The sequence below is a fragment of the Oreochromis niloticus genome, linkage group LG19, assembly GCF_001858045.2.
Source record: "Oreochromis niloticus isolate F11D_XX linkage group LG19, O_niloticus_UMD_NMBU, whole genome shotgun sequence".
Taxonomy (NCBI): Eukaryota; Metazoa; Chordata; class Actinopteri; order Cichliformes; family Cichlidae; genus Oreochromis; species Oreochromis niloticus.
Window position 1 is genome coordinate 23133026 of NC_031983.2, and position 27368 is coordinate 23160393.

A 27368-nucleotide genomic window follows, 5' to 3' on the forward strand; every position below is an offset into this window, starting at 1 on the left:
TCTATTTATTTAACCTTTTTATCTTGATCATGGAAGACAATGAAGAAATCTTAAACCTGTCGATTTAATCTCTTGTAAAGGTAAATCATGAATGAGACTATAGGGGTAAGACTTCTTTAGATGCTGTTCTTTAGTTGTGCATGCTGGAGAGGGTGTAGTTATTGCTTGGCTTGAGCTCTAAGTGTCTTTGCTTCTGGTAGAACTTGGAGAACTTGTTAAAGATGTTAGTAATGGGCAGAGCCACGATCAGCAGCCCACAGATGATGCACAGAGTCCCTATGAGCTTCCCAGCCAAAGTAACAGGTAAAGTGTCTCCGTAGCCGACTGTCGTCATGCTAATGGTGGCCCACCACCAGCCAATAGGGATAGTCTGCAACTCAGACTCTTGAGAGTCTTTCTCCACACAGTAAATGAGGGAGGAAAAAACGGAAATGCCCACAGACAGGAAAAGCACCAGCAGCCCCACTTCACGGGAGCTGTGCCGTAAGGTGGCGCCAAGAGAGCGAAGGCCAGCTGAGTGACGAGCCAGTTTTAAAACACGAAACACTCGCATCAACCTCAAGATCTGCACAACTTTGCCAACATTCTCCAGGTCTGTGCTCTCACCCTCGTTCATTATGTCACACAGGATAGTGACATAGAAGGGCATGACTGACAATAGATCGATAATGTTGAGAGGGCTGCACATGAACTTCCTGGCTGATGGTGAAACAACCAAGCGAAGAATAAACTCTGCAGAGAAAAACACGACGCACAGGCTCTCGAAAAACGTCAGCACTGGATTTTCTATTTTTTTTTCAGCAGGATCCACCTGATGGAAGTCCGGCATGCTGTGAACACACATGGCCACGATGGAGGTGATGACTACAGCGAGGGATGCTACAGCCATAACTTTGGCTGATGTGGAGAAACCGGGATTCTCAAGTCGAATCCAAACACTCCGGCGGACATTTGCACACCAGGAGCCTTCAAACATTTGTTTGTCATCCTCCAAAACAGACAGTTCAGTAATAGAAGAGCCAGAGCTGTTGAGCTGCACCTCGTCGCTCCTCTGATCCCAGATTCCATCCTCAGCAAGATCCATCAGGTCGTGGAACTTGGTGCTGCAGCAGAAGTCCAGGTGACGTTCCTTGATTCCCCAATATTCAATTTCTTGGAAGAATGAGACCACACATAGCCCGTCGACCAGGTGGATTTTCCCTGTAAGATAAAAGTTGAGAACGTAACAGAAAAAACTTGGGTTGCGGTCAAAGTAGTATTCCATTTCAGAGGGACTGAAGTCATCACAGAGCTCCAGGATAGCTTCTTTGGATCTGCAGCACAGAAGACGAGCCAGCCGTGTCTGTGGGAATCGTTTCAGGACGGTGAGGTCCATTCGCTGCTTGAAACCTCCAACGTTGACATTAATGAAGCAACCCTCAGGCTGGTGAAGGATCTTGCCGTATGTCATGATGAAGATCCTCACAGTCCCTGGTGGAAATCTCACAGGAGTCAGTGCCTGCAAACAAACATGGAAATGAGGACACCTCGTACTAACACTTGCTTTAGTTTTTTTAGTTGTTTTTACCTTTGTTCAATTACAGTGTTCTGCTCTTTATGAATGCCCTGACTGCCATTGTACTTTATATTTTAGTACTGGGCTTTAAAATCCATTTTAAATCCATCCATCGATCCCAGGATCTCAATGCCAAAAACACTCCCTTTACAGTTGTACAGGTGTCATAGGTGCCCAGAAGGCATCCTGTTCACATGGTCGAACCACGTCAACTGTGCACATATATATGTGAAACCCTTAGTCAATATCAATAGTTTTAAATATTTTTCCAATGTTAGCTTTCATAGTCAGGATAGAGTTAGATTTAAAAAGTTAAAATACACTGTTATTTTTTTGTGCAATAATGTGCAGAAGGACCTGAAATCATCAGAGCTGCCTGCTGCGGGGGAGTTTAATTAAATTTTAAGCCTTAAGTAACTAATTCCCTTGCAATGTTTTGAGAATAAGTCAGTGTGATATGTGAGAACATTATTCCAAATAAAACTCCAACAGAACCAAAGCTATTGTGACTGGATTCCAGAGAATGCACAAGAATGTAAAAATGAACAGAGAATAAGAAAAAGAAATATATTAAAGAACAAACAAGGGGGATTTAAAAAGGGTTGAGGACCTTTTAAAAAAGTTTTATGGAGACATTGATTGGTGTAATCGGTGGAAACTAGGTCTAAGTATCCCCCCTTGTAGGCAGGGCTGGCTTGTTTCCCTGTGGGTGATGTTTACAAAGACAGATTGGGTTTTGTAGCCCCCTGCTAAAGAGGTAGGTCATAGAAAATAATGCTTTGATTGAGTCCATGGAGCGCTTTGTGTTAAAGATTGTGTTTAACCTTTAGCAAAAGGCTCTATGTTTTAATTCTGGTCAGAAGCTCTTAAATGACCCAGTCACGTCTTCTTATGATACCTGTGAGAGTGGAAACCTAATCTTAAGACACATAATCTAAAATTGAGTTTGGTAAAGAAGGCAGGATCCCCTGTCCCCTCCGAGGTGTTATATTTGTTCATCATGCTTTTTTTCTTACGACAATCTAAAGATTTTCAGGCCAGACTACTGCTTTGCCAGTGTGGATACCAGGCTGCAAGACCTAGGTTATTACACACCTGCTGTGGATTTAACCCACTTCAAATGGGTTTTATTAATCTGTCAACCCAGATATGAAGACTTCAGTAGTGATATAGAAGCATCGAAGATTGAGACCATAGAGATCAACTAGATGTTTTTTTCTTCATGTTAAAGGTGGTGTAAACTTGTTTCCTTTTGGTTCCAGACAGTGAAAATGCTGCGTTTGGATATAATATGGTGGACCTAACAATGGTGGACTTTGGAGAATTTTCAAAAATTTGACTACAGCACCGCAGGACTTTCAAAAAATAGGTAAAATAACCTATTTTTTGAAAGTCCTGCAGTGTTGTAGTGAAATTGGCATGTGCACGCATGATATATTAGTTTTTTGTTTTTAATCTATTCTAAACAGGAAGTCATCTGTTTAAATCATTATGTCACTCACAGTTTTGAAGCACCACTTGTTTTTTTATCCAGATATTTAAATTATTTAATAAAGAACTTATTTTTGTATTTGTGTTTTTTTTAGTAGCCACAAGTGAGGAGTAAATCTGAGAAAGTGAGAGGTATGGCATGTTCATTATCTATTGACATGTGAGTGATTAACCAATGAGGATACAGTGGTTTATTCTCCTGCCTGATTTGAACAATGACTTTAATTTACATAATGAATTTCATGTGTGATTCAGTATTACCTCAAATGGGAAGTAAGGTCATCTAGAAAATGTTGGAATGAGGGAACTCAGGTTCTCATTGACTTCTTTACAGCCACAAGTATTTGATTGTTTCCCCCTGCTGGCCATTATTTGCATTGCACTTTAATACTAATAAGTAAGGTATCGTCATGAAACGTTCTTGTTTAATATCTAGATTAAGGACATTTCTTTAGAATTGTGAGTTTTCAGAAACCTTGTGTTTTAATGTAGCTGATGTATTATTTCATTACATATGTAATAACTGCCCAACAGGAAAAGTGTAGGCTAGCAAAATAAATGCGTTCACTCTGCTCTAAAAGAGATGTGTTGTGAAAGGAAAACAGCACATAAATTAAAAAAAAAAAATATTAGCAGCATATGAAAAAGTAAATTAACAGCAAGAACTTGAGCTGATTGTGACTATCATTTGTCAGAATTATACATTTACGCATATTCATGATTATTCAGTGTTTTTCGTTTTCATTTTCAGAACTCCACTCGAGAAATTGTCACGTCACATACTACTCTTTCAAAGTGCACATCCTTTTTAATTTATTATCATTACATGAAAAAAATGAATTTCATTTTAATGATAAATTTTTCATTCAAAAATTAAAAAAAAAAAAAAAAAAAAATCACCCAAACCCATCCTTATGCAAATACATCCTCCATCCTTATTTTTGTGTGACCCGTCGGTATGATACGCCTCTGGAGTGAGAACAGGCTGGTACTTTCATAGCATTTATACGTTTATACATTAGACATTTGTGTAAAGACCATATGCGCGCACTATAAGCATGTATAGGTCACGCCGCATAAAATAATGAAATTTGACACTTTTTCACAAATTGTACTACTTGTGCGTTTCCATCCACTTATGTACTTTTACACACCTATGTCACGGTCATCAATACCGGCTGTCATGGAGGAGTGCAGCTCTTGTGCGTAACACAAGTCCGTGTGCGCGGACTTGTGTTACGCACGCAGTGAATTAAACTATTTTAGACTGTGAAAAGATGACAGCGAAACAACAAAGTACTATTTTTATAAGTAAATATTCTGCACTAACACCGCTTGAACTCAACTCCAAAACCCTAAAAAAAGATAATTAAATACCCAGTAAGATCATATTTCCTGTTCAGACATCTCGTTGACCCCCAAATCTGCGAGAAATAAGCGCAGCAGCTTACCTGGTCATGTGCCGGTGTGTCGGTGTGTCCTGCGGCTGTTCTGACTTTGTTCAGTGTGCCGTTCAAGGCGCTCTGCGGTGAGAAAGGTGGAGACGCAACTTCACACAGGATGGCTGGCACGTCTGCTCCGCTAACAGGCTGTGAGTGGGTATTTAAACTTTGATGTGTAAACTGCGTCCAGGTCGCACCAGGTCCTTTAAGGTGTGCCAAATCGATCCGCGTAAATATTTTATCACTCTGTAAAAACTGAGCTTTGTAATCAGTTTTCACCGTGCTGTGTACAATTTTTCTGCGATTAGTGCTGAAAAAGATGATGGGACACTGAACAGAAAATAAATGTAGCAAATGACGTGAAATAAAAACAAAAGTGGATAAAACTAACACACTAACAGTAAGAAGAGAGGTGGAATAGCCACCCCTGTTTTTCCACGAATTGGTCCAGGTATGGAAAAAATAAAGGGACATTTTTGTATATATATGCAATATGTGCATGTTTTAAGCTTTATAGGCTGTAATTTGAGTATAATTTTATGCAATCTCCAGTTTTGCAGTAAACCATGGCCAGAACACTCAAAGTGCTTTGAGTGCTCAAGTAAAGTAGGAAAGCAAGTCCATATACCATTTACTATCAAGAACAAGATCTAGAGATATCCTGAAGGGCATATAGTGTTATAACTGAGCAAGCAGGGCAGACAGTGGACAGAACTTGTGCTTCCTGGTCTATTTGGAAACCCAAATACTCCACTGAACTGATCTCTGTATGGATGGACAGTTGGTACATTTCAGAAGTGGGTGCGGTTTCAGATAATACATCACTACTAAAACAAAAGCCAAGAAATAATCTGTTGGAATGATTAAAAACCATAATTATATTACATTTTAGAATATTTGTCACATACAAAGTTATCATTATAGGTAAGATACAAACACAAATGCAGTCATTAAAGAATGATTCCTGCATAAAATATAAATCCAAAGTTTGTAGCATCTAATGATAGAGCAGCTTGAAAATGAGTAAATAGTGAACAGAAGCCTTGTTGACATGTGGAAAATGAACAAGGATATCTTTATTGATCCTTGGAGGGAAACTCCTTCTCAGCATTTAACCCAGCGTATAAATCAGAAGCAGTGGCCAGCTCCCTGTGCTTTGATCCAAGTGCACCACGAGAACCCCAACAATCGAATAATCCGCTGTGAGTAGCAATGGTGATGGTGAGGAGGAAAAACTTCCTTTTTAATGAGAAATGACCTGACACCTGGTGATCAGCATCATCTGATCCAGCCGTAACCAAAAAGGAAAGTTTGAAAACCGTTCTTCAAAGTTGAAAGGGTGTCTGTCTCCTGCATCCAAAAGATGGGCCTGAAAGCTGAAGGATCTGCCTCTGATTCTACTTTTAGAAACTCTGCGATCCACGAATAAGCCTGGAGTCCCAGTGAGGTGCTCTGTTGGGATAACATGATACTATGAGGTCTTTACTATAAAGCCTGACCATTCAGGATTTTATATCTGAGAAGAAGGACTTTAAATTCAGTTCTAGGTTAAAAGGGCGAAGACAAGCTAATAAGGGAGAAATATTATCTCACTATTAGTACTGTGGCTGCAACATTTTAGGTAATAATTTTAACTTAACTAAAGAAGCAAGCAAGAAGATGAAAGTGTGGATGGTTGTTTCTCTTTATGTTGGCCCTGTGCCCACACATGGGTAAACTACAGCTTGACTTAGGCATGTGCTACAAGGAAAACATCCCCAAAACAGACAAGAGGCAGCTTTACTTACTGGAGTCTTCCCAGCTGCAACAGAGCGAGAGGCAGGCTACAGCCTGGTCAGGCTGCCAGTCTGTCACGGCTATTTTATTTATTTTGAAATGAAAATCATTCTTTTAAAGCATCACCATTTTTGTACTAGTTAGCACCTTTATATTTCGCAGTGTAATAAAATGTCTTTACTTCTGCAAGTGAACCCATCAGTATTGGGTATCCCAAAAATAACCAGAAGAGCTGAAGGTGTTTTAGCTGCCAAGCGTGGGTGAGCTGACATCATATTCAATAGTATGGATCAAGAATGACATGTCACTCAAGTTCATATGCACGTGAAGCCAGATGAATAAATACTTGTGGCAATATAGTGTAATTACCTACACAGTGACTGCTTGAGGCGCTGCAGCAGCTCACTGATGCAGTTTCCTACCAGCAGGGGGCAGAATAAGATATGAAACAGTGATGGAGACATTTCACATCATTAATGTGGATGTTTTCTTTAAGAAGTTCAAAAGCTTCTCAATTTTCTAATGCTACATTACAAACATTATTAATAAAATACAGAAATAAATAACGATATAATGACATCTTGAGAAAGGGTAATATTCATGACAAAGCCGTAAAATTATGACAAAAAAACCCTCAAAGCTTATCTGAGTTTAAAGTCAAAATTAGTAAAAACAATAATAAGAGAAAAACATAAAATTTTCTACTATTATGAAGTCATACATATTCAAGAAATCAGAAAGAAATCAAATCAAATTAAAGAAGGCTACATGAAGGAAATTATAACCTCCATATATTCAATACACATCCACAGATGTGTGCAGGCTGAGGAGATTCAACCAGCCTTGCACAATGAAACCCCAAAATTTCATCGTTTATTCTTGTATATTTTTATTTACATCTGAGCCTAAACTCACACATTTTGACTTTTATTTCTTAAAAATTGATCCCTCTCCTCTTGCTCTGTAGTTTTTCTTTTTCTGTGAAATTACAGACCTCAAAAATGTCTTCCTTCTTCCATGTACTAAAAATAAAATGGAGAACAGAAGCTGTGCACTGGCGACCACACAAAGAGGGATTTCATGTGGCTGGATGCACTTAGTCCTGTTCTCTGTAAACACTTCTGACGAGTACTGATTTCTTTTTCCAAATTGAACTGTTGGCGAAAAAAGGGTGAAAGTCTAGTTTTTTGTACATGGATGTAGGTTTCTTTAAAGCATGGTGGGAAGCTTGGAGCATGAGACACTTCATTTATTGCATTCTGGTGACTTTTTTCTTTTTGCACCACTTTGTACGTTTTCCACTCCAATTTATGTTAGAAATGTCTAGAAAATAACAGTGAGACTTTTTTCCTTTATGTTAGTACTTATTCTTTAAAAGGTCTTGGTGCTAACCTTGTCTCTCTCTTTTCCAGCTCTTCCAGGTCATGAAGTCAGCAGTTTAACACAAGAGATGCCCACACTTCCCATTCCCCGGCCACCTTCTCCGGCTCTTCTTTGAGGACACCTGCCCAGCCAAGAGATAATCTCTTCTACATGGTTCAGCATTGGCGTCTCCTCCCGGTTGAACAAAGAAACATCTTAAGCTGTTTTATTAAAAGAATTATTTATTTACGTGAAAATAGTTACAAAGAACCTAAGTATTTTACACTGTTTATAGTAAAAGTCAAAGATTAGGGTGAATCTTGTTTTGGTAGCTCCTCTGTAGCTGCCTGTTCAGGAACTTTAAACTTTAAAATGATTTAACATTTCTCTGTTCTCTATGAAAATAACTTATATTTTCTCATCTTTTGTTCTCCTTTTACGGTATAGGAGTGTGGCACAGCGGGCAGCAGTTATATTTGCTGATTTCTTGATCATGAGCGCAGTGTTTGCACACACTGCAAATCCAACAACTGTACTCCTGGACAGGCAGACCAGTCACGATGCAAGTGCGAAATCTTTCCTCCGTCCTGACAAAATAAGGAGAAAAAAAACAAAAGACAGAAAGCTGCTTCAGGTCATACTGTCATCAAAACAATGCAACAGTAAAAGGGCTACAAAGGGAAGACAAGAAGTTTTGCAGAGGTCACTGATCCCTGCTGCTGGTGCTCCATTTTAAATGTGTTTAACTTCGGTCCTGGTTTTGAGTCGCGGCTGTTTTCTCGTTTTGTAGTTCTAGATTTAGTTTATTTCATAAACCTAAGGAGATGAATCACAACACAACATTTAGGGCTAATAGCTGCAGTTCCTCTAATGACCACTAGACCTCACAGACTTCCCTTGTTGGTTACTTTGCACTAATTACAAGGTAACTGTATCTGTTCATTGCACTGCACTGCTTAGAGATGAAGCTTGCTAATCAACTAACCAGCTACAAACTTTACACTCCACCATGTCTTTCAACTATCATCGCCAAAATCAACATAACAGTAAAATAAAATTAAAAAAAGTTTACATCAAGACATAATTTTTACAACTTTGGGAGATGACGCTGCTCTCAGTTTGATGATAGAGTTTGAAGTTAATTAGCGATAAATCTCACCCCTCTGATGATGCGTTCCACTCGATCATGCGACTGTCCTTTGGGCTGTGCTTTGTAAAGATCTCCAAGGCCAGATCCTCATAGGCTTGCCGCTGTTCAGGATCAAGACTCTCCAGGGATTCCAGCTTAATGAAGGCCTGTGAGCAGGTGCCAAAGGCGCGGTTGGCTGCAGAGCAGACAGCAAGCAGAGAATAGATGTCCACAGGAGGGATCACGTCCTCATACTCACGCAGGTGAAGAGCTTTAAAAAAAAAAAAAAAAATCCAATAAAATCAATTAATAATAAATAGTGAAAAGTCAGGGTTATGCTGAGTATTGGACAAGTGAAATTACAAAACCGCCAAAGACCAAAAGATATGTAAATGAAAAAATAAAATTGATCATTTCCCAAGGCACTGATCTGCGATCGTTCCTTCATAAATCGAGGCTAAGTGGCTTCACTGTAGCTGATGATTAATGTTAAATTTAGAAGAAGGATTATGGTTAACCAAAAGAACTTTTTGCATATCTGATAAAATTATGCTTATCTATGCAAAGAATGTTTACACTGTAGACATACGACCATTCAGCTCCATTTCGAGATCTATGAAATGCCAGCAGACGTGACCAGGAAAATGATTTGCATCTCACAAAAGACAGTGTTTCAAGAAAGAATCGAAAAACGACATAAACACATGAAATTGAACATATGCCACAGCAATATAAAAAACCAAAAAGCAACAACCCATTTTTAACTTGTGCTTATGACTGAAGAGGTTTCCCTTCAGTCTCTCCACCATCTGCTCTTTGCTATGCACGTTTATGAAAAATCCATTGTTAGGTGGCACTTATTTTTCAGCTGCATCTCTTTTCTTACTCTCTCCCTGTTGCTTACACCTTTCCTTTGACAGTCCATTACACCTGACGACTTGTCCAAACTTATGTGTAGAGAAGCATGTACTGTAGACACTCCACATCTTGCTTAGAGAGAGAAGGGCAAGCCTTTGTGCACCTTTGGGGACACTGTGGCGAGAGCATAAAGGTCTATAGGTAAGGGTGACAGAGAGAAGGTGAGTTCTGTAAACTCATTCCTTTTTTGTTATAATATTGTTGCTTTTGATGGCTGTTCCTCATGCCAACTGGGAATCTCCGGGCAACGCCCCATTGGCTATAATTAGATTTAGATTCACAGGGCAACATTTTAGCCTAATAAGCAGTCCTGAAATATGTTACACTAAATGAGAGTTTCTCAAATATGACCATTATTAAATAAGCAAATAATAACTACAGTTATTTTGGGCCACACTGGTGGTCCAAAAAATCGAACAGAAGTAAAGGAAATGAGCTGTAAAGAAAAAAGCTGAAAGGGAAAATGGGAAAAATTTAACACAATGATTTTTTCCATCACACCGCTGGAGCATATGGAAATGATGAAATAGACATTTGGTTAATCGCTCAGCCCTAACACACTGTTTAAAAGACACAAAGAACAGTACAAAACATGCAAAAATGCTCGTTTAGTCAAGAAAAAAATATTTTCACTGTCTCTCAATTTTGTACAGTTTAAGAATGCAGAAGATTAAAGCAGCAGAAACAGAACAGCAGAAAGGTTTCTTATTGGGGGTTTTTGTATTCGACTTACAGTACAAAACCAAGTTCATTTGCATCAGTTTTTTAAACAGAAGCAGGAAATTCTCACATTTTAGAGAGAAAAACAAAAAAGGTAAATCTTGTACATATTATTGTATAAAGTATGATTATATAATATAAGTAATATAATAAGTACTACAGGAGTGATTTGGCACCTGTGCGCATGGCATTCTCCAAGTAGCCGTCATACAGCTGCCTCTGAGCGAGCAGGAAGAAGTGATATGCCTCCGCTCCTCGCCAGGCATTGTCCACAATGCGATTGTCTGCAGATGTTGCATCTTCCTCCAGCAGGCTAGCAAGTGCATGCGTCGCCTAATTACAGACAAAGATACACACAATGATATGAACCAAAGCCTCTGTACATAAACAGATGACGTCTTTCCACGTAAGCACAAGAATGACTCTTTTCTCTGAAACACATCACAAATAATTTATTCAAACAGTTACTGCAGAAAAATGTCTAATGCACTGGAAAGATTTGGAATAGTACGTGTGTACATGGTTTACCTCCGTCTTCTTTCCTTTGCCTTTGCTCTGCTGTGACGTCTTCACCTGCTTGTGGTAATTTTCCACTAGATGTGCTGCCAGCACGTAGAGCTTCTTCACCCTCAGAGGTCGTGTCCTTTTCTTTGCCTCCTCATCTGCTATCTGCAAACATAAGCTACACTTTCACAAATGTATTTTTCTTTCTCAGCAATCTACACTCAGTTACGTAAAGTAACTGAGTGTAGGAACTTTTGCAAACAAGTATTAGAATTTATTTGCTTTTTTCAAGTTTATACCAGGCTTATCTTCCAGATGTGATTTGTTCTGTGCCAACATAATTTGCAAAGCACTGACTGATCTTTCACGGAACGAACCAGAATCTTTATTTGTTAACTCTTTTCCCAAAAAGATAATATTTGATGACCTCAATAAAAATGTGATCTGATGACCTTTAGTTTCTCTTTTTTTTCTCCAAACGTAGCTGAGACCACCCTCACTAACATCTCATGCAAACTCAGTCATTTTGTTCTATAAAAAAGCCTGAAATATGACAGGAACCATACAGGAAATATATTTAAGGGCTGCTCCTAGTAGGCTTTCAAGGCGTAAAGAGTTAATACACTTTGCGAAACTTGAGGCAAAGTGTGAGTAAAGGCATGGTACATTTAATTTTTTAAGGACTTTCTAATTTAAGTCCATATTAAATGTAGGACCTAACTTGTTAATGAAAACATACAGCAAAATAAAAATTATATATGTGTTTAAAATTAATCTATAAAGCTGGTTTACATGAATAAGAACGTTGGCTTACCTTAAACATGAGTTTGGCTGCATCAAGAAAATGGTGAGCTTTTCGATACAGCTCCACTGCCTCCAGAGTTTTATTTTTCTCCAAAAGATGTGACGCATATTTTGAAAGGAGAGATTTAATTTCCTTCATATTGTGTGTCCTGGCAAGTTCCACTGCTTTGTTCCACTGCAGGAAAAACATTCAATACAAATAAAAAAAATGTAAATATGTCTTTTTATCATCTTTTTCATGTGGGTGCAAGCTTCCTCCAGGTACTTCCTACTACTGTCAAACGTTGTTCATGTTCATCAAGATAAGTAAATTAGTGTTTCCAAATTTCCTCTAAGTGTGAAAATCACTATTGGTTGTCTGTCTCCACCCTGTGCACAATGCCTCCCAGCAGGGAGATTACAATAAGCTATTATTTCTGAGCAGTGTTGGGATTTTCAGTATGTATACCTATAGAATCTGTCACAAAAAGAATGATCAGAACTGAATCTCTCATGGGCAAAAGTTTTTTATTTTTGTAAATTTATGATAAAACTATTAGATAAAAAAAACTTTCAAGAGAAAATGGTAATTTAAAAATAATATACTTCTGTAATTATTATGAGAAATCACAATTTTTAACATGAATCCATGTTAGAACTGCAACTAATATCCCGAACCCAATGGGCATTACTCGGATGTAACACTGCTGTTCTTAATTATCTCGTCACAAAAACAACAGCAGCATGTCGTGACAGGTTTGGAGAGCAGAACTGGACAATTTAGGCGCAAACACTGTGTTTTTCAGAGATCCGGGGTCTAAGACAACAAGATGGTTACAGGCAAAGTAGCTGACAGCTTGCCTGTTTTGTTGTCAAATATGCAGCATTCACACAGCAGGAGAAACCGCCCTTAAGGAAGGAAGCTGGGGCTCCTAATGACATCTTCTTTTAGAAGAGGAGACCGCCTATTAAAGCACAGATTTAACATCCTTTAAACTAAATCTAGCTGTAAGACAGCTCCATCCTTGGTTTTTCAGGTGTCGTTCCTATTTTCCTGGGCCAACATTTACACTGGAAGAGTCCAGTGACTTTGAGATAAGCATTCACACCCCTGAGCTAAATATCACTCAGGCATAGGTTGGGAATGGGAGGACAGCAGGAGGCTCACTGACTGTAAATCACTCAGCGTTGCTCAGAAATTGTGGCGCCAAAGTTTTTCTTTCCACCTCTCACCTGGTTCAGATGGACACACGTATCGACGGCAGCTTTGGGCTGGTTGCACTTCAGGTAGGCGTTCACAGCCTGTTCGCACATGCCCACTGTAGCAAACATCTGACCAATCTCCTACAGCATAAATATAGAAAAGATGTTGAAGAGTGATTGTGATTTAAGGTAACATATTTAAATAAACTGGCACCGTACTTCTATATATACATATATATATTTGATCAAAGAGCATCTGATTCACCGGTAACAGCTTATGATTCTCTGCCAGAGCAGCGGTCAAACGTTCAAGGCCATCGTAGTCCTCTAGCATGTAGTAGCACTCGGCGAGTCTCTCCTGGTTACGGCCCTTAATATAGTACTGTACAGCACTGACCCTTGAAAAGAAATCATATTTAAAGTTAAAAAAAAAGAGAAAAAAAGCTGCAGCTGTGTTCTCTACACTTCTCTCCCAATCCAGTTGATCCATTTCGACAACCATGAGTTACAAGTGTTTCAGATAAAAGTGACAGATTAAATCAAATGTTTTCCCAACAATTTTCTCCAACAAGGAGTGTACTTGGATAACGAGTTAAAAATGCTTTACGAAACATAAAAGATGTGAAAATATTAGACACTCTCCTGCACGGCAGTAAACAATCAGCTGACAATCAATCTGAAAGTGAAACAATAGTCACTACATGCCAGTTCAGTCAGCTCTTAAATCCAGTCTTCTCCAAGTGAGACTGAGCCAGCTGCTCAGACTGACAGACACATCTGATGACTGTATGACAGCAGCACATAATCTCTAAAAGGAATAATCACAAACAACACAGGTCAGAGCCACAATTTGAGTTCTAACAGCTGATGACCAGATATACACCTCTCCTCATGGCTGGCATGGCAGCAGTCGACGCAGACCCTCTCATCTCATCGCCTCCGTGATTGTCTCCATTTTATGTACATTTCAAGTAATTGAGAAAGTCTTCCTCAATTACATTCTGTTCAGGATCAGATTGAAAAGGCCTAACATAACATCTTAGCAGCCACTTCATTGTTAAAAAACAGTGGTGTTATAAGAGTGAAAGGATTTGTTTTTTCTTTTCACATTTTATGAAAACCACAACAATTACAGCATTTTGAATGGTTGGTGGTTGGGCTGCTAGAAAAGAGCCACAACAGATGTGTTAAAAATTGTCTGCAGGTATCCAGAGGCACTCGGTTACACAGGACACCTCTAGTTTGCATAAAGTAGCCTGAAGTTCAACTTTATTCAAGAGAACTGGCCACCTCATCCCATCCGTACAAATGAATGCACTGTAGATCTGATTTGATAGACTATACAGGATGAAGGATGACAATTACAGATTCTGTGGGCATGTATCATAAGTTAAAAAATGGAAAAAATGAAACCAGTAACACTTGAAGATTAGATTGTAAAAAGTAACATTTTAGACTGAGTAAACTAAGAGAATCAACAACCTCAGAAAGAAGGGGTGAATAAAACTTCAATACCACTTCTGTCTGTCAGCATAGTAGTCTCCGATGGCATTGTTGGCTTGTTCAAGCAGAGCATCGTCGCTGTCCCCAGAACCACTTTTGAGCAGGGCCAACACTTTGAACCAGTCTCCTAGCTTGATCCTGAGACTGATAGCGAGGTCCCTGCAGTGACAGACATGGTCACAGGATGGGGGAAGAAATATGTACTGGAGCAACATTAATAATTTACTTCACTACAGGAAATTTAAATGGGTAGTAGTAAGGAGATTTTTTTGGGATACCAGAAAAAGCCACTGTACCTGCGATCCATATCCAGGTACATGCGTTCAGCTTCCTCAAACCTGCTGAAGTAAGCCGCCACTTCAGCCTGTTTCATTGGCTCGCTCTGCAAGTTTCCCAGGCGCTTGACAAACTCAATGCCCTGATAATCTTTGCAACGGACAAAAGCCTGCTCAGCCATCTTAAGGTCCAGTTTCTGGAGGGCTGCCTCAGCAAGCAGACGCCTGGCAGATTTAGAAAGGAGAGTGTTCTTTGGGTTACAGAAATAATGTAGCACCAAAACATGCAAAGAAAATTTAATCACTGCAAAAGGAAATTATAGCAGAACACTGAAAGAATCAAAAGGATAAAATAAACACTTGATTACTACATATATATATATATTTAAAAAAAACAATATTGAATTAAGAACAGAGGTGGAAAGTTTTTTAATTACCAAAGTCTTGGATGAGGATTGTCTTCAATGAACTGCGAAGCTTCTTCAATGCCCACTTTTTCAATCAGTGCCCGACTGTCTCTCAGGGAGCGGATTTCAAAGTTGATGAGGTTGTCTTTGTTTGGTCTCTCTGGATCCTGTAATGGAATATTCCTTATTTAAATGATAATTAAGAATAGCAGTGTCAAATATTTTATTTTGAAATTTCAGTCGTTGGGGCCATGGCATAGTCAATAATTCAGATGATTGCCAAGGTCACGGTGTCAGACTGCTGTTAATCAGTCTGACCAGAACCTGCAGCAGTTAGAGTAATGGTCTGTGCAGTTTGCAGAGCAAGTGAGAACTACTGTCACCAGCTTGTGCGCAGGGCGATTGAACTATAGACTGGGTGCAGGATGAGGAACTCACTGGAAAAGCAGCTGAATGATGTGGAGACCTGTTAAAACCGACCTGTCCGAGTGAGCTGAGCTGAGTCAAGATTAGCTGGCTAGCACTGAACTTTCCACATAAAATGCCTACATATTCACCCTTAACATCTTATAGTCTTTCAAAAACAGACATATTTGTGTAAAGATAGTCAAAAATAAATATGACTGCATTACATATTATATTTGGGCTTCATGCAACTTGTTTCAGACATTTACCTTCATGATTTCATCAAGTAGGACAGATTTGATTTCCAGATCTTCAAAGTTGCAGATGTATCCAGATGTTTGAATGGGTTCCTGTTTTTTAAATAAACAAATAACTGTAGTACCCTCACTAAGAATAACATTAATGTTAGTGCAGTCTAAGTTGGAGCTGTATATCAGGCATACTGTTTGGGGACTCACCTCTGGGTCTAAGTTTCTAAAAACGTACATCCTGGTCTTCTCCATCATAGCAAACAGATCGGGGTTATCATTCGCCCACTTCATGTCCCAAACATCTTTGCGCTCAAACTTAGATGGATCTCCTGTGGATGGCTGGTTTCCTGTCCCATTATCTGTGGAAGTGTGAACTTCCAGATCCAACAGAGTCATAATGCCCGCGATATCGATTATGGCCAGACGACTGAAGAAAAATAAGAATTATACACGACGACATTAGACTCAAAGATACAACCTAAACTTACTCAGTAAAGCACACCTGTTACTGGTGCTAATCTGTAACACCATAAAACACCAACACTTACCTTGAGTTGCAGTTTAGGGAGAGATAATGGGCTCTGTTGTTCAAAGTGTACTTCTGGACGAGAACAACATTTGGGAGACTGTATCTGTGGAGGGTGCCAGACTCACGACCCTGTGAAGATGTACACACAGTTATTTTACTCTTGATTCCATTATATGGTTCATTGCCAACCGACATGGAAACAGCAAGCAAAGAGTCTCACTGAGTGTCTCACTAAATAAAGAAAATATGAATATTCACATGTACAAATTATATAAAAAACATATAAAACAACATATTCATATGAATCAACTCCAGTTATAGCTAGCTTAATCATGTTACAGACCAGCCTCTCTCACTGAAGAAAACTCTGGTTAATATTTGTTTAATTATGAAGAAATGTTTTCACATTCAGACTTTACTTGGGGAGGCTGAGCACGAGACAGAGAGGCATACAATTCACATGCAGTAGTTACAGCTTTAATCAGCTGTTTTTGGGGGTGTGAGGTTGTTAAGTTTCTGCGGTCTGTATTTTTGTTCGTGTGCATCTTTTATAAATTCAGGTTTGTACATACCACAATCAGGGTCTTATCTGTAGCTGTAATGCAACAGATGGGATCTCGAGTTGCCTGAAATAAAACAAAAGTGCACATACACAACGTGAGAATCACAATAATCCATCTTACTTTAAATTATAAAAAATATGCTTTTCTCACCAGTCAGTAGTTAAATTAGTACTTTTAAAGCCATTTATCTGTATATTTTAATTGCATTAACAGAAACACTTGAGAGTTCAGAGATAAGAGTGTTTAATTTGAATGTAATCAGATAATAAGTGTTAAGAAGAAGTGTCACTTTATTGAAATGTAAGACAGGAGATACACAACGTTCTTACTGTGAAGGCCTTTGTGAAATCTGGGCTGGTGTCACTAGCTCCAGATGGAGTGCTGTCGATGTGATAGACCCTGGAGGTGCAGGAAGTCAGAACACATGAGAAGGAGCCGCAGAGACAGACAGCCAGACAGGCAAACAGCTTCTAGTTCACCTGACGTGACTTGTAATCCAGGTGTTAGGATAGATCTGCCAGAACATTAGGTCACACCAAGCCGCTGGTCTGGAAACTCACATGAATGAAGCCTTTTCATTGCACTGTCATTATCAAGTCTCACACAGCAACAGTGAGACAGTAAACCTGTGGTTTCATCCACTGGCTCACAGATTCTAACACTGTGGTGACCTGGCCTTCCCGTATCTTTCCATGATTTACTATTTGGCTTTATTCTATGCCCGTCCAGTCCTCGTGACCAGTTTGCAACATGTGAGCTCACCTTTCCCTTCCCTCCTTCTTTGTTCTTGTCACTTGGTTGATCTCCAGGGCGGTCAGTTTTTTTGCCACTCTGTACTGCCAAATGTAGAAAGCTTCTTTGGATGCAGCGATAACGTGGGTTTTAGTCATGGTAACAAACATTGGATCTGAAGAAATAAAAAAGTGAGCATCACATGAGGGAGAAGATTAAAATATATAAGAGCATGGGACTGTGTGCATCTAACAGTGCCAGCTCTGAAAAGGTCAAAGCTTCTCCGTGATTAAAACATCAGGATCTCAATATGTAAAAGCATGCTGTGCCCTTGAAAGGACCCTCATTTCATACAGATGCTCAAGGTTATTGTGGGTGACAGCAGTAATCTCACAGCACACCTTGAACATTTTCTCCAGTTAAGTATAATATTATTAAACCAGCAAATCAAATTTTGTGGAGAAATTCTCAAACAGTCTCCCGACCTTCTATTTGACACACACTTCATTTAACACTGTTTATCAAGTTGGGAAAAGCAAAGCCCACTGAGCAACATAAAGGCAGCCAGTGCTCAGTGCTAAAGGAAACTGGGTGGCTGGAGGTAGGATGTAAGCTATCTCTCTATGAATGTGGTGTGATCTCTCACACTGGCTTAAAGACAAACAGTAGCCTTAATCATACCAATGCTGCACCACCAAGTATTTCTCATCATGTGAAACTCACCGATGTCTATGTATTTTGAGTCCAGTGGTGTCCCAATGGAGTTGAACAAAATCAGGACATACTGAAAAACACAAAATGGAGTGACATTATTCTGCAGGTCAATTTAAAACTTTATGTCATAACAAATTGTCCTCTTTTTTGGGGGTGTGAGCTTTTAAATTGTACATTACCCTCCCATGACTCGCAGATTCTACCTCAGCATCCTCCTGTGTGGTGACGGATTAGAAAAAACAGGAGGCAAAACAGCAGAGAAACATTTGTGATCCTCACACTACTCCAAATCCACTATTTTTATTACCTCTGTTGCTGGATTTCTCTAACTCTACAACTATGGCTGGGCGATATATTGATATAGCAACATAATTTCATAGCAATGTAAAGAATCACCAGTGCTTGTATCTAACTCTCAGAACCTGAAGTTCTGGTCTAACAACAACAACATAAAATATTTTTTCATGTCATTTTTAATTTTGTTAAAATAACTTAACTCTGGGTATAAATTAACTCTTTGTTTTGCGGCTCTTATAGTTAGATAATTTGTTAGCATTTGTTTCCCCTGTGTCTCTAAGTCAGTCTAATGAGCCAGAATAAAATCTCCCTCTTTATGCCCAGTTAGGTGAGTTTTGTCAAGTCTTGAGTGGTGAGCATGAATTGTTAGTTTGGCTTCTTATGGGCTCTGAACTTACTTTGTTTTTATGATTTCTTGGGTAAACGGAAAATCATTTGTTTCAAAATTACCCTATGTTCCTCATTCCAAATAGCTTGCTCCCTCAAAAAATCATTAGTTTGGTACTGAAGTAAATCACACAAACTGACAAAAATTGACAAACTGATTAATCAAACAAGTCAGCGGAGTGTCATCAGTCCTGTCTGACGGCATGTAAAGCCATGAAAATGTTCTAAAAATAGCATTCGCATAAACCCCCTCTCTCTCTCTCGCGCGCTCTCTCTCTATCCAACCATCCATCTCATTTCTGGTCCATATCGCCCAGCCCTTCAGTATGAACCTTAAAGATACTTTTTGTAAATTCTTGTGTTTAAGAATTATTTTTAAACTTTCAAAAATAACAAAAATTATCAACACAATTTAAAGAAATAATATCATATAGTAAAGTCATAGATCTATGACTTTACTTCCAAAATGTGCGTGGTGTGTTGAAGAGATAAACTAATTAAACTTGGGCTGTATTTTTCCAAATAGCACCAGAAGAAGATTAGCACTGTAAGTCTGTGCAACCTTTATTTAACATATTCTTATTTGCAGTGGTGGCCAATGAAGAGGCAAAGCCTGGTGAGAAGCTAAAAAGTAATATCAAAAGTTACACCGTAGCACAAATCAGAGAGCAGAACACACCCACTTGTGAAATGCTTCCCCCTGGTGGCACATTTTTCAGTACAATTCTGCAGAGGGTAATTACAAAAAGTACCTTTAAAGTCATACAGAGTAGTAATTTGTGTATTAAAGTAGTCTGTAGTGTTTGAAAACAGCAGAGATCTGTCAGTATTTTTTGTTGCTTCTACGATCACTTTAAGGTCATGTAATCTATAGGCGCTCATACCTGAGGCTGGGTGTCATCTGCCTTGCTAGCCAGGATGCAGAAGTCCCCAGAGGTGGTGATGGACATCAAGCTTTTGACATACTTGACAAACTTCTCATTGTTTTTAGTGTCCCAGAATACCACGCAGTACTCTTGGCGTTCTGGCTTTGTGTAGGCGTACACCACCGTGCTGCAGCAGTAGCCCCACTGTTACAAGACAGAAAAAGGATGGATAGATACAGCCAAACCCAGACATATGATCATAGATTGCTTAGCTCTACTGTTTTAGCTATCAAAGTAGATTAAACCTTCCAAACAATGCTAAACCTAGAGATTTACCACCATGTTCACCAGGGCAAAAGACATTTTTCATGAGTCACATGTGTTGGCATGTACCTTATAATCTGGTCTAATGTTGGCAAAGTAGATAAAGGACTCCACAGCCAGGGCAATGCGCAGCCCTCCTCCCTCCCAGGCAACTCCTGACATCTGCTTCCCAGGCACTTTGAGAGTTCTAAGATGCTGCACAGACAAAGGAGATCATTAACAAAAAAAATTTCATCATTTGGGTGTTTATGGTTATAAAGATCAAACGTCCACACAACTTTTTAATATCACTTCAACTAACCAAACCTGTGAAGTACAAACATCCAAAGACTTCTTCTCAGTAATCACAATGGTTTCAGTCCAAAATGTAATCCAAGTTAAAAGACAGTGTTTGGCTGTCTTTAAGAACACTGTCTATCCATTTTCTGACACTTACTTCAAAGACATCCAGACTTTATTCTTTAGTAACTACCAACAGTGGTCAAAGGTGACAGTAGGAATACATTTTAACTCTCCTCACCAAAACAGACTGATACAGCATCCACATCCACACTGCTGATGTTGCACCGATCCCTCTCTCAAGCTCTCGCTGTCTTGTACCCCAGTCCTTAACTTGGAGCAGCAACTCATTCCTAACCCAAAGTGGACACTCCACTGTTTTCCAGCTGAGAACAATAGCCTCAGACTTGGAGGTGATAACGCTAATTCCAGACACTCAGCTGCAAACCAGCTCACTGCAAGCTGGAGGTCAACACTCGATGAATACAAAAGAACCACACAATTTGCAAAATGTGCATATGACAGACTCTTGTGGGTGGAGTCCAACACCCACTGGGACTGACTAATAGACTGCACTGCTGCTTCCCTGGAATCGTTAATTGCTGACAAGCAAGTGAAAACAAACAAAACAAAAACAAACAACAACAATAAAAATAAAGTTTCTGTGCTAATTCCTATGTCTAGAGACTTGCAGGAAGACGGTCATCTTTATAAACTGACCCTCTCATCAGACCTGTGTAATACGAAATGCCCATTTTTGTATATGAATAAGAGTGGGTTTTCATCTTTTTCAGGTTTTTGCAGTTTGAGAGTGTTTCAACTGTAAACTTATTTTCTTGAAATGACCCATCCGTCCACTACACAAAGCTAGCTTAAACAAAAAAGTGTGCGTTTGTAGGTGAGATGGTTGAAGATAAACTAATTTGGTGTAGTGGGTTTGTTTGCTTGTTGCTGCAGAGTAAAATCTTCTTTATTGATTAAATCCGCTCTATGGTACAGACTCTCCTCAGTACTGAGATCATGCTGATATTGTTGCCCTTTCGCAGATTACTGAGGATTACTGATTATTGTACTAAGCAGTACAAAATGTGTTGTAAGTCTAGATAAAATTATGTAAGTCAAAAATCAGGCTCCTCTGAACAGTGAACTTTGCTCCAAGATTTCCAACAATATCAACTCCCCATGCATTCTTAACCTGGATCCAAATGACAGTACCACATGGTATATAGAACAGCAAAGTCCCATCTTATAACAAAGCCATAATGCTCACCTCTCCAAACGGAGTGTAGAACTGCACCACATTGAACTCTTTCTCCATTGCACCTCGAAGGGAACCAGCCACTGCCAGCACACTGCCACAGTGGTTCCACTGGATACTGACCACATTCATCAGAGTATCAATGCACACTGGGTCTGAAGAAAAGGGGTATGAGGACAAAAAAACAGCACCGTAAAAAACGTTTCATTTAACATGAGCGACGAAATTTGAAATTAATTTTTGTTTTTGTGGCTTACTTTCGTCGCTTTCATAACGCATTATCTGACACCTTCCATTGTCAAAACAGATGGCGAGACATGGACAGTCTGGCTCGACGTAACCCCCGCTTCCTGCATACCAGTGGATACCTGCTATACTGACAGCTCCAGTCACATTGGCAAGACAGCTGATGGTCATTTTCATCTGAAAGCCAACACGAGTCAGTAAGAGTTAGCATATATGCTTCCTCTGCTTGAGTCACAGAGGAAAATAAAAAAAATAAATATTATAGTTGCATTATTTAATAATTTTATATGCACTTGTTTTATATCGAGTCTCAGCTGGATTTCGTGTTTATTTATGGTCATGCTAGCTTCTGTCATACTTTATCACACTGGAATAGAGGCGGAGATGGGGATGGAAACAATTAAGGTAGCTAGAAAAATAGAGTTAATGACAATTCATTAACCTGCTCAACGTACAATGTCAAAGGAATCAGGAAGTTATATATCACAATAAAGGGGACCTTCTCTCTGTCACATAATGTAACAAAGGTGGATGCTAATATTAAACAGGGACAACATTTTAAAATAATAATGTCAGTGTGTTTAGACTAACTTACATCACCAACTGGGTTTAGATTTTGCAATATGAAGCCATAACTTTAGCAATATGGCAATGGCCTTGTATGTTTTTTACTTTTTTTTACATTTTACAGAATTTTACTTTCCAGAAATGAAACACAAACTTCTTAGATGACCATGCTATATGTCAGATAACTAATTGAAAAATACCCCAAAAGGCACAAACATTTAGAGTAATTTTAAGAGATTGGAAACCCAAGCGACATGTGAGTCTAAGTGAGAAACCCAGGGAAACCCTTATACACCGTAACCCTTGCCACAAGGAAGCCTTGCATTCAATCATATCCTGGATCCATAATTTACAAACTGAATATTACGATATATTTAATAACACTTGAAAATAGCAAGTGAGAACAAAAACTCTACAGAAAAGTGCCTACTGAGGTCAAAGAACAAGGGAGTAGTAAGGTCATGTTCTCATAGACTTCTATATAAACTGACTTCTTTTTCCAACTGGAAGCATCTTTTATGTACAATATAAGCTCTGAGCACCAAAACTCCTCCCACCTGTTGTTTAAACCTTCTGTTTACAAGGGGCAGCCAATCAGAGAAAAGCTGGCTTGAATGAACCAAAAAGGAAGAGAAGCTAAAAGGGCTTGTTTCAAATAGCAGATGAACTCAGGGACTGTACCAAAGATAACTATAAGAAAAAACAGCATTATGTTCAACTGTGAATCATGCAAAGCTATTCTAGTAGCATACAGAATAAACTGTTTCCATTTAAGCTTGCAAACTTACTATGAAGTTTCCTTGATTGTCATAGATGTGTACTTCCCCATTTGCCATGCCAAAGAGGAGTATCTTGCTGTCCGGCGACCATGCCACATGAGCAAGCTGGCTTCCCTTTAGCTCCTTACCCCAAATCCTATTTCCTTAAGAGATAAGGATGAATTAAAAAAGGAAATATTCATATTTACATACTCAGAAAATTCCACAAATATTATGTATGTTTGTTAAGTAAGCCGCAGTTTACCATCTACAGATCCAACAATGACAGCTCCATCTTCATACACAATACAGATCTTTTGACCATCTGCATTCCAGCTCATGCTCCTCACTACTGACTTGTTCCTGTTGTTGATCATTTCTTCATACCATGCTCCTTAACAGACCAAAAAACAAAACAAAACTGTTAAAGACATGTTTGTTTGTTTTTTACCTGTTTCTGTATTTGCCTGCATACAGTAATGATCAAATAATGCTAATGAAGAAAATAACTAAGGACATACTTACTCTGTCCAGCATGTGGTTACCATTGAGTCAGGCTGTACCCAGACACAGGGTGAATGTACGTAATTGAGCGTGACCGCCTGACAACTTGGGCTGGGACCAGCGCAAAAGATGCACGGCCCCATTCTCCTGTGGGTCCACCACCCATAAGAGGGGGCATAGGTATCTGATGCCATGTCGACTAGGTCACACCCAAGGTCAATGTCAGGTTCAGATGCTCTGATGCCTCGCTACCCAATTACTAAAACTGTTTATAAGGACATTAAATCTCACCTATCTGGTGAGGAAGGAACCTGAGCTAGTGTATGAGTCTGAAACCAAGTTTGAACCAGATTGTGGAAGGAGCTCTACGAAGCTTGGCGAGCTTATGGGATTCTGAAGGAAGCTACCTGGAAGACACTGCAGGATGTGGGCTGCAATGGGCTGTGAGATCAACTTCCAATGCATACGGATCAGTATTTAAGGTTTTACCCTCATCATCCACTGGAGCACAAACTGGGTGTCATCAGGCCGCTACAACACAGACACAGCGGCCAGAGAAGCAGAAGAACATCATATCAAGAGGGCCCTGAGTAAATGTGCTTATCCCAGTAGGATATTTGTCAAAGCTGGGAAGGAACCTAAAGAAAGCTCCAAGCAATCCAGGAGAGAAGAAAGACAACTGCTGCCCAATCAAAAACCTTTAGTGATACCTTATGTTTCAGGAGTATCAGAACAGCTGAGACACATTTTCTCTAAACACCGCGTTTCTGTGGCTTTCAAACCCCAAAGCACGCTGTGCCAAAAACTGGTCCACCCCAAAGATCGGGTTCCCTGGCACAAACAGAGTAATTCAGTGTGCACTGTGAAGTCCCAGGAGGATTGTCATGATTTATACATCGGGGAAAACAGACAACCTCTGGCTAAGTGGATGACACAACACAGACGAGCTAACTCCTCAGGCCAGGACATGGATGGGGATGTACACATCCTTGACAGGGAGGAACGCTGGTTTGAGCCATTTAAATCAAGGAGGCCATTTACATGAAAAGGGAAAGACCATTTCTGAATCGAAAGGACCCTAAGGGTACATCTTTCACCATCTGACAATGCTGTGATCGCAGCCATTCCTCAACTCTCTGTGAATGGTACTCATGGTCATTGATCAATTGCCATTGATCAGTAGTTGATGCATGGTCATGACAATTTGCATATTAATGATCAAGAAACGGACCTCACAGTCCTTTGTATGTCAGTAGTGCTAGTTTCAGTCATTATGCAAATGTACTGTTTATAAGTCTGGGGAAACCTGCAGTCAGCTGAGACTGAAGAAGTCACTTAGAGGAGTGATAAAACATTTCTCCCACTGAAGACGCTACATCAACATGAACAGAATCAACACTTGACAAGCTTGGGAACCCCTGAGTCTTCTCCTGGAAGAGCTCTAGCATATGTTCAGGGAAAGGGAGGTCTGGGTGTCTGTGCTTATACTGCTGCACCAGGAGCAGTAGTACAAACTGGATGGAATAATCACCTCTATAAAGCATCCACACAATGATGAGTCCATTCTGATCACTGGTCGTCAGTTTTTCATGCTGTTCATTCCACGTGACCACTTGCACTGCACCTGCATGGGAGGCAGTTATTGAATATTAGATCATTTTCTGACGGCTCATTTTAGAATTGTGAATACTAATATCCTATAACTAAAACTGGCCAAAAAACACTTAATACAAAATAACTCACCACTGTGTCCCTCTAGGGTCTGGTTCATTGAAAGGTTACTGGGTGCAGCAAGACCTTTAAGTTTAGCATCATCTGTTGACAAAGGGCGGTAAAAGAGATCAGACCATCACCAAGTAACTGTAGTTCCAGAGGTGTTTATCATGGTTAGCAAATATACAATCATGTTTCCCAAAAAGGTTTGGACAAGTAAATATGAGAGCAATGATTTAAAAATCATGCAAAAAGATCTAGGAAGAAAATAAGACATAAAATGCTGAAACTGATAAAAAAAAAAAGAAGTTTTTTCTTGTGTTTTTTCTCTTTTTCTTTTTATTTGCAACCTGTTTAGGATATACCTAGTCTCTTGCCCTGTGAAAGTTGGTGTAGGTACAAGCCCCCCATGACCCTGAATTGGATAATAAAATCACAATATGACACAATAAATTGCTAAAGATATAAATTAATAAAGAAAAATAAAAAGGGCTTACAAAATGCAGCAGACAAAAAACATAAATTTCATCAATCATTTCACACATTTCCTCAAACATTAAGAAACAGTGGACCTAACTAAAAACAGCAGGTTGACTGAACATAGTGGCACAAGAACTGAGCCAACAGTATTATGAAAGTTTAAAACGATTTCCTCGACACTCTAAGAGCATTTCAAAATCCCTTAAATCCGAATCACATTTGCATTACATAACAACTTGGACTGCAACAAATGCACACAGCTGAATGTATGGGATGTTGTGACAATGTTACATCAATAAATTGTAATGCTACCACTGATAAGCAGGTTATTTATGCAAAACAGCTCTTAGATACACCCATTAGGTAAACCAATTCAACTATCCTTTAACATAAACATATTATCAACCAGTTAGACGGCAGCATCAATTAGTCAATTTAGTCATGCAGACATGGTCAAGACAAATTGATGAAGGATGAATGGAGCACCAAGATGGAAAAGAAAGATGATTAAAGTGCCTTTGAGTATGGCATGATTTACTGAGACCCTGCAAAGCCAATCAAAAGGTGGGATGCTGTCTAAATTTTTAGTTTCGGAGGATAATCTTACATTAATTACCTTGCAGTCGCACATTAAAAAGAGGACACCTGGTCATCCTAATTGCACGTGTTTATACTTGTTAACGCTAACGCAAATCATTGTTTACTCTTTCTCTAACCACCAAAGGGCCTCTCTGAGGTGCAGGTTGAGCTGGTATAGAAATCTTTCTGTGTGCATGCCTCTGTTAGTCGTGCACCTTTTTTACTATCTTACCTGTCTGCGTCTCCAGCTTCAGTACTCTCAGAAGACCATCGTCTCCTCCGCAAGCGATGAAGCCTTGATCTTTGTTCCAAGATACACATTTTAGATGGATATTATTGGGAATAGCGATCTACCAGACACGGGAGATAACTGTTACCCAACACTACGTCCTCCTGGCGTACTTATGGCCAGTGAGCTGTGCCAGATAACTGCGAACTTACCTTTTTGCTGAGGTATATAAACATGGTTGTGGCGATAATGTTACACTACACAAATAACAGGCACATTAAAATTTCCAGGCTTCAGCATTTGGTGAATGTAACGATTACTTTAGCATAGATTGCTGACTTAGCTAGTTAGCGGCTAGTGTTAAGTGGCCAATGGTAAACTGTTACCGTCAGCTAGAGACGTTCATAACATCATGACTCACAAATTTAAAGATTCCCTGCAGATAAAGTACGTTAAATCAGCAAATATATTGGAAAACAGTTCAAATTCGATGTTTCGTAGCTAATGGTGGCTGCCTTGGGTGCTCAGAGCCTGTAGCTTCCCTCGGTCTCCCGTGGTAACGGTATATCGGAAACTGGGAGACTCGGTGCTCCCTGGTAGTTGTAGTTTTCTTTATTAG

General features: G+C 39.4%; 2 protein-coding genes and 1 long non-coding RNA gene across 6 annotated transcripts; 1 reads left to right on the plus strand and 2 right to left on the minus strand.

Annotated features, from left to right (window-relative positions):
• Nucleotides 1–4630, minus strand: LOC100690106 (potassium voltage-gated channel subfamily S member 3). Of its 2 annotated transcripts, none has more exons than XM_003445519.5 (2): nucleotides 4498–4630; nucleotides 1–1498 (listed from the first exon to the last, which is right to left on the minus strand). In XM_003445519.5, exon 2 carries the CDS (start codon nucleotides 1448–1450, stop codon nucleotides 131–133), a length of 1320 nt encoding a protein of 439 aa, XP_003445567.1. In that variant the 5' UTR covers nucleotides 1451–1498; nucleotides 4498–4630; the 3' UTR covers nucleotides 1–130. The 2 variants fall into 2 exon arrangements, with proteins under 2 accessions (XP_003445567.1, XP_019204674.1); XM_019349129.2 differs by lacking the exon at nucleotides 4498–4630 and adding an exon at nucleotides 4424–4486.
• On the plus strand, nucleotides 4553–8101 carry LOC112843145 (uncharacterized). The gene is made up of 2 exons (XR_003215308.1): nucleotides 4553–4637; nucleotides 7677–8101. It is a non-coding gene; the product is annotated as an uncharacterized LOC112843145 (long non-coding RNA).
• On the minus strand, nucleotides 7849–27323 carry wdr35 (WD repeat domain 35). Of its 3 annotated transcripts, XM_005477514.3 has the most exons (28): nucleotides 26962–27323; nucleotides 26753–26870; nucleotides 25492–25563; nucleotides 25280–25372; nucleotides 23510–23638; nucleotides 23275–23408; nucleotides 21931–22096; nucleotides 21686–21828; nucleotides 20206–20331; nucleotides 19831–20016; nucleotides 18442–18477; nucleotides 18272–18332; nucleotides 17579–17723; nucleotides 17146–17215; nucleotides 16826–16879; nucleotides 16273–16382; nucleotides 15932–16151; nucleotides 15743–15823; nucleotides 15099–15235; nucleotides 14683–14886; nucleotides 14399–14545; nucleotides 13149–13281; nucleotides 12914–13024; nucleotides 11712–11876; nucleotides 10922–11062; nucleotides 10570–10726; nucleotides 8786–9026; nucleotides 7849–8213 (listed from the first exon to the last, which is right to left on the minus strand). In XM_005477514.3, exons 1-28 carry the CDS (start codon nucleotides 26983–26985, stop codon nucleotides 8063–8065), a joined length of 3555 nt encoding a protein of 1184 aa, XP_005477571.1. In that variant the 5' UTR covers nucleotides 26986–27323; the 3' UTR covers nucleotides 7849–8062. The 3 variants fall into 3 exon arrangements, with proteins under 3 accessions (XP_005477571.1, XP_003445566.1, XP_025756875.1); XM_003445518.4 differs by lacking the exon at nucleotides 18442–18477; XM_025901090.1 differs by lacking the exons at nucleotides 25280–25372; nucleotides 25492–25563; nucleotides 26753–26870; nucleotides 26962–27323 and having other exon boundaries at nucleotides 23275–23401; nucleotides 23510–23640.
• Nucleotides 27324–27368: the final 45 nt, after the last annotated feature.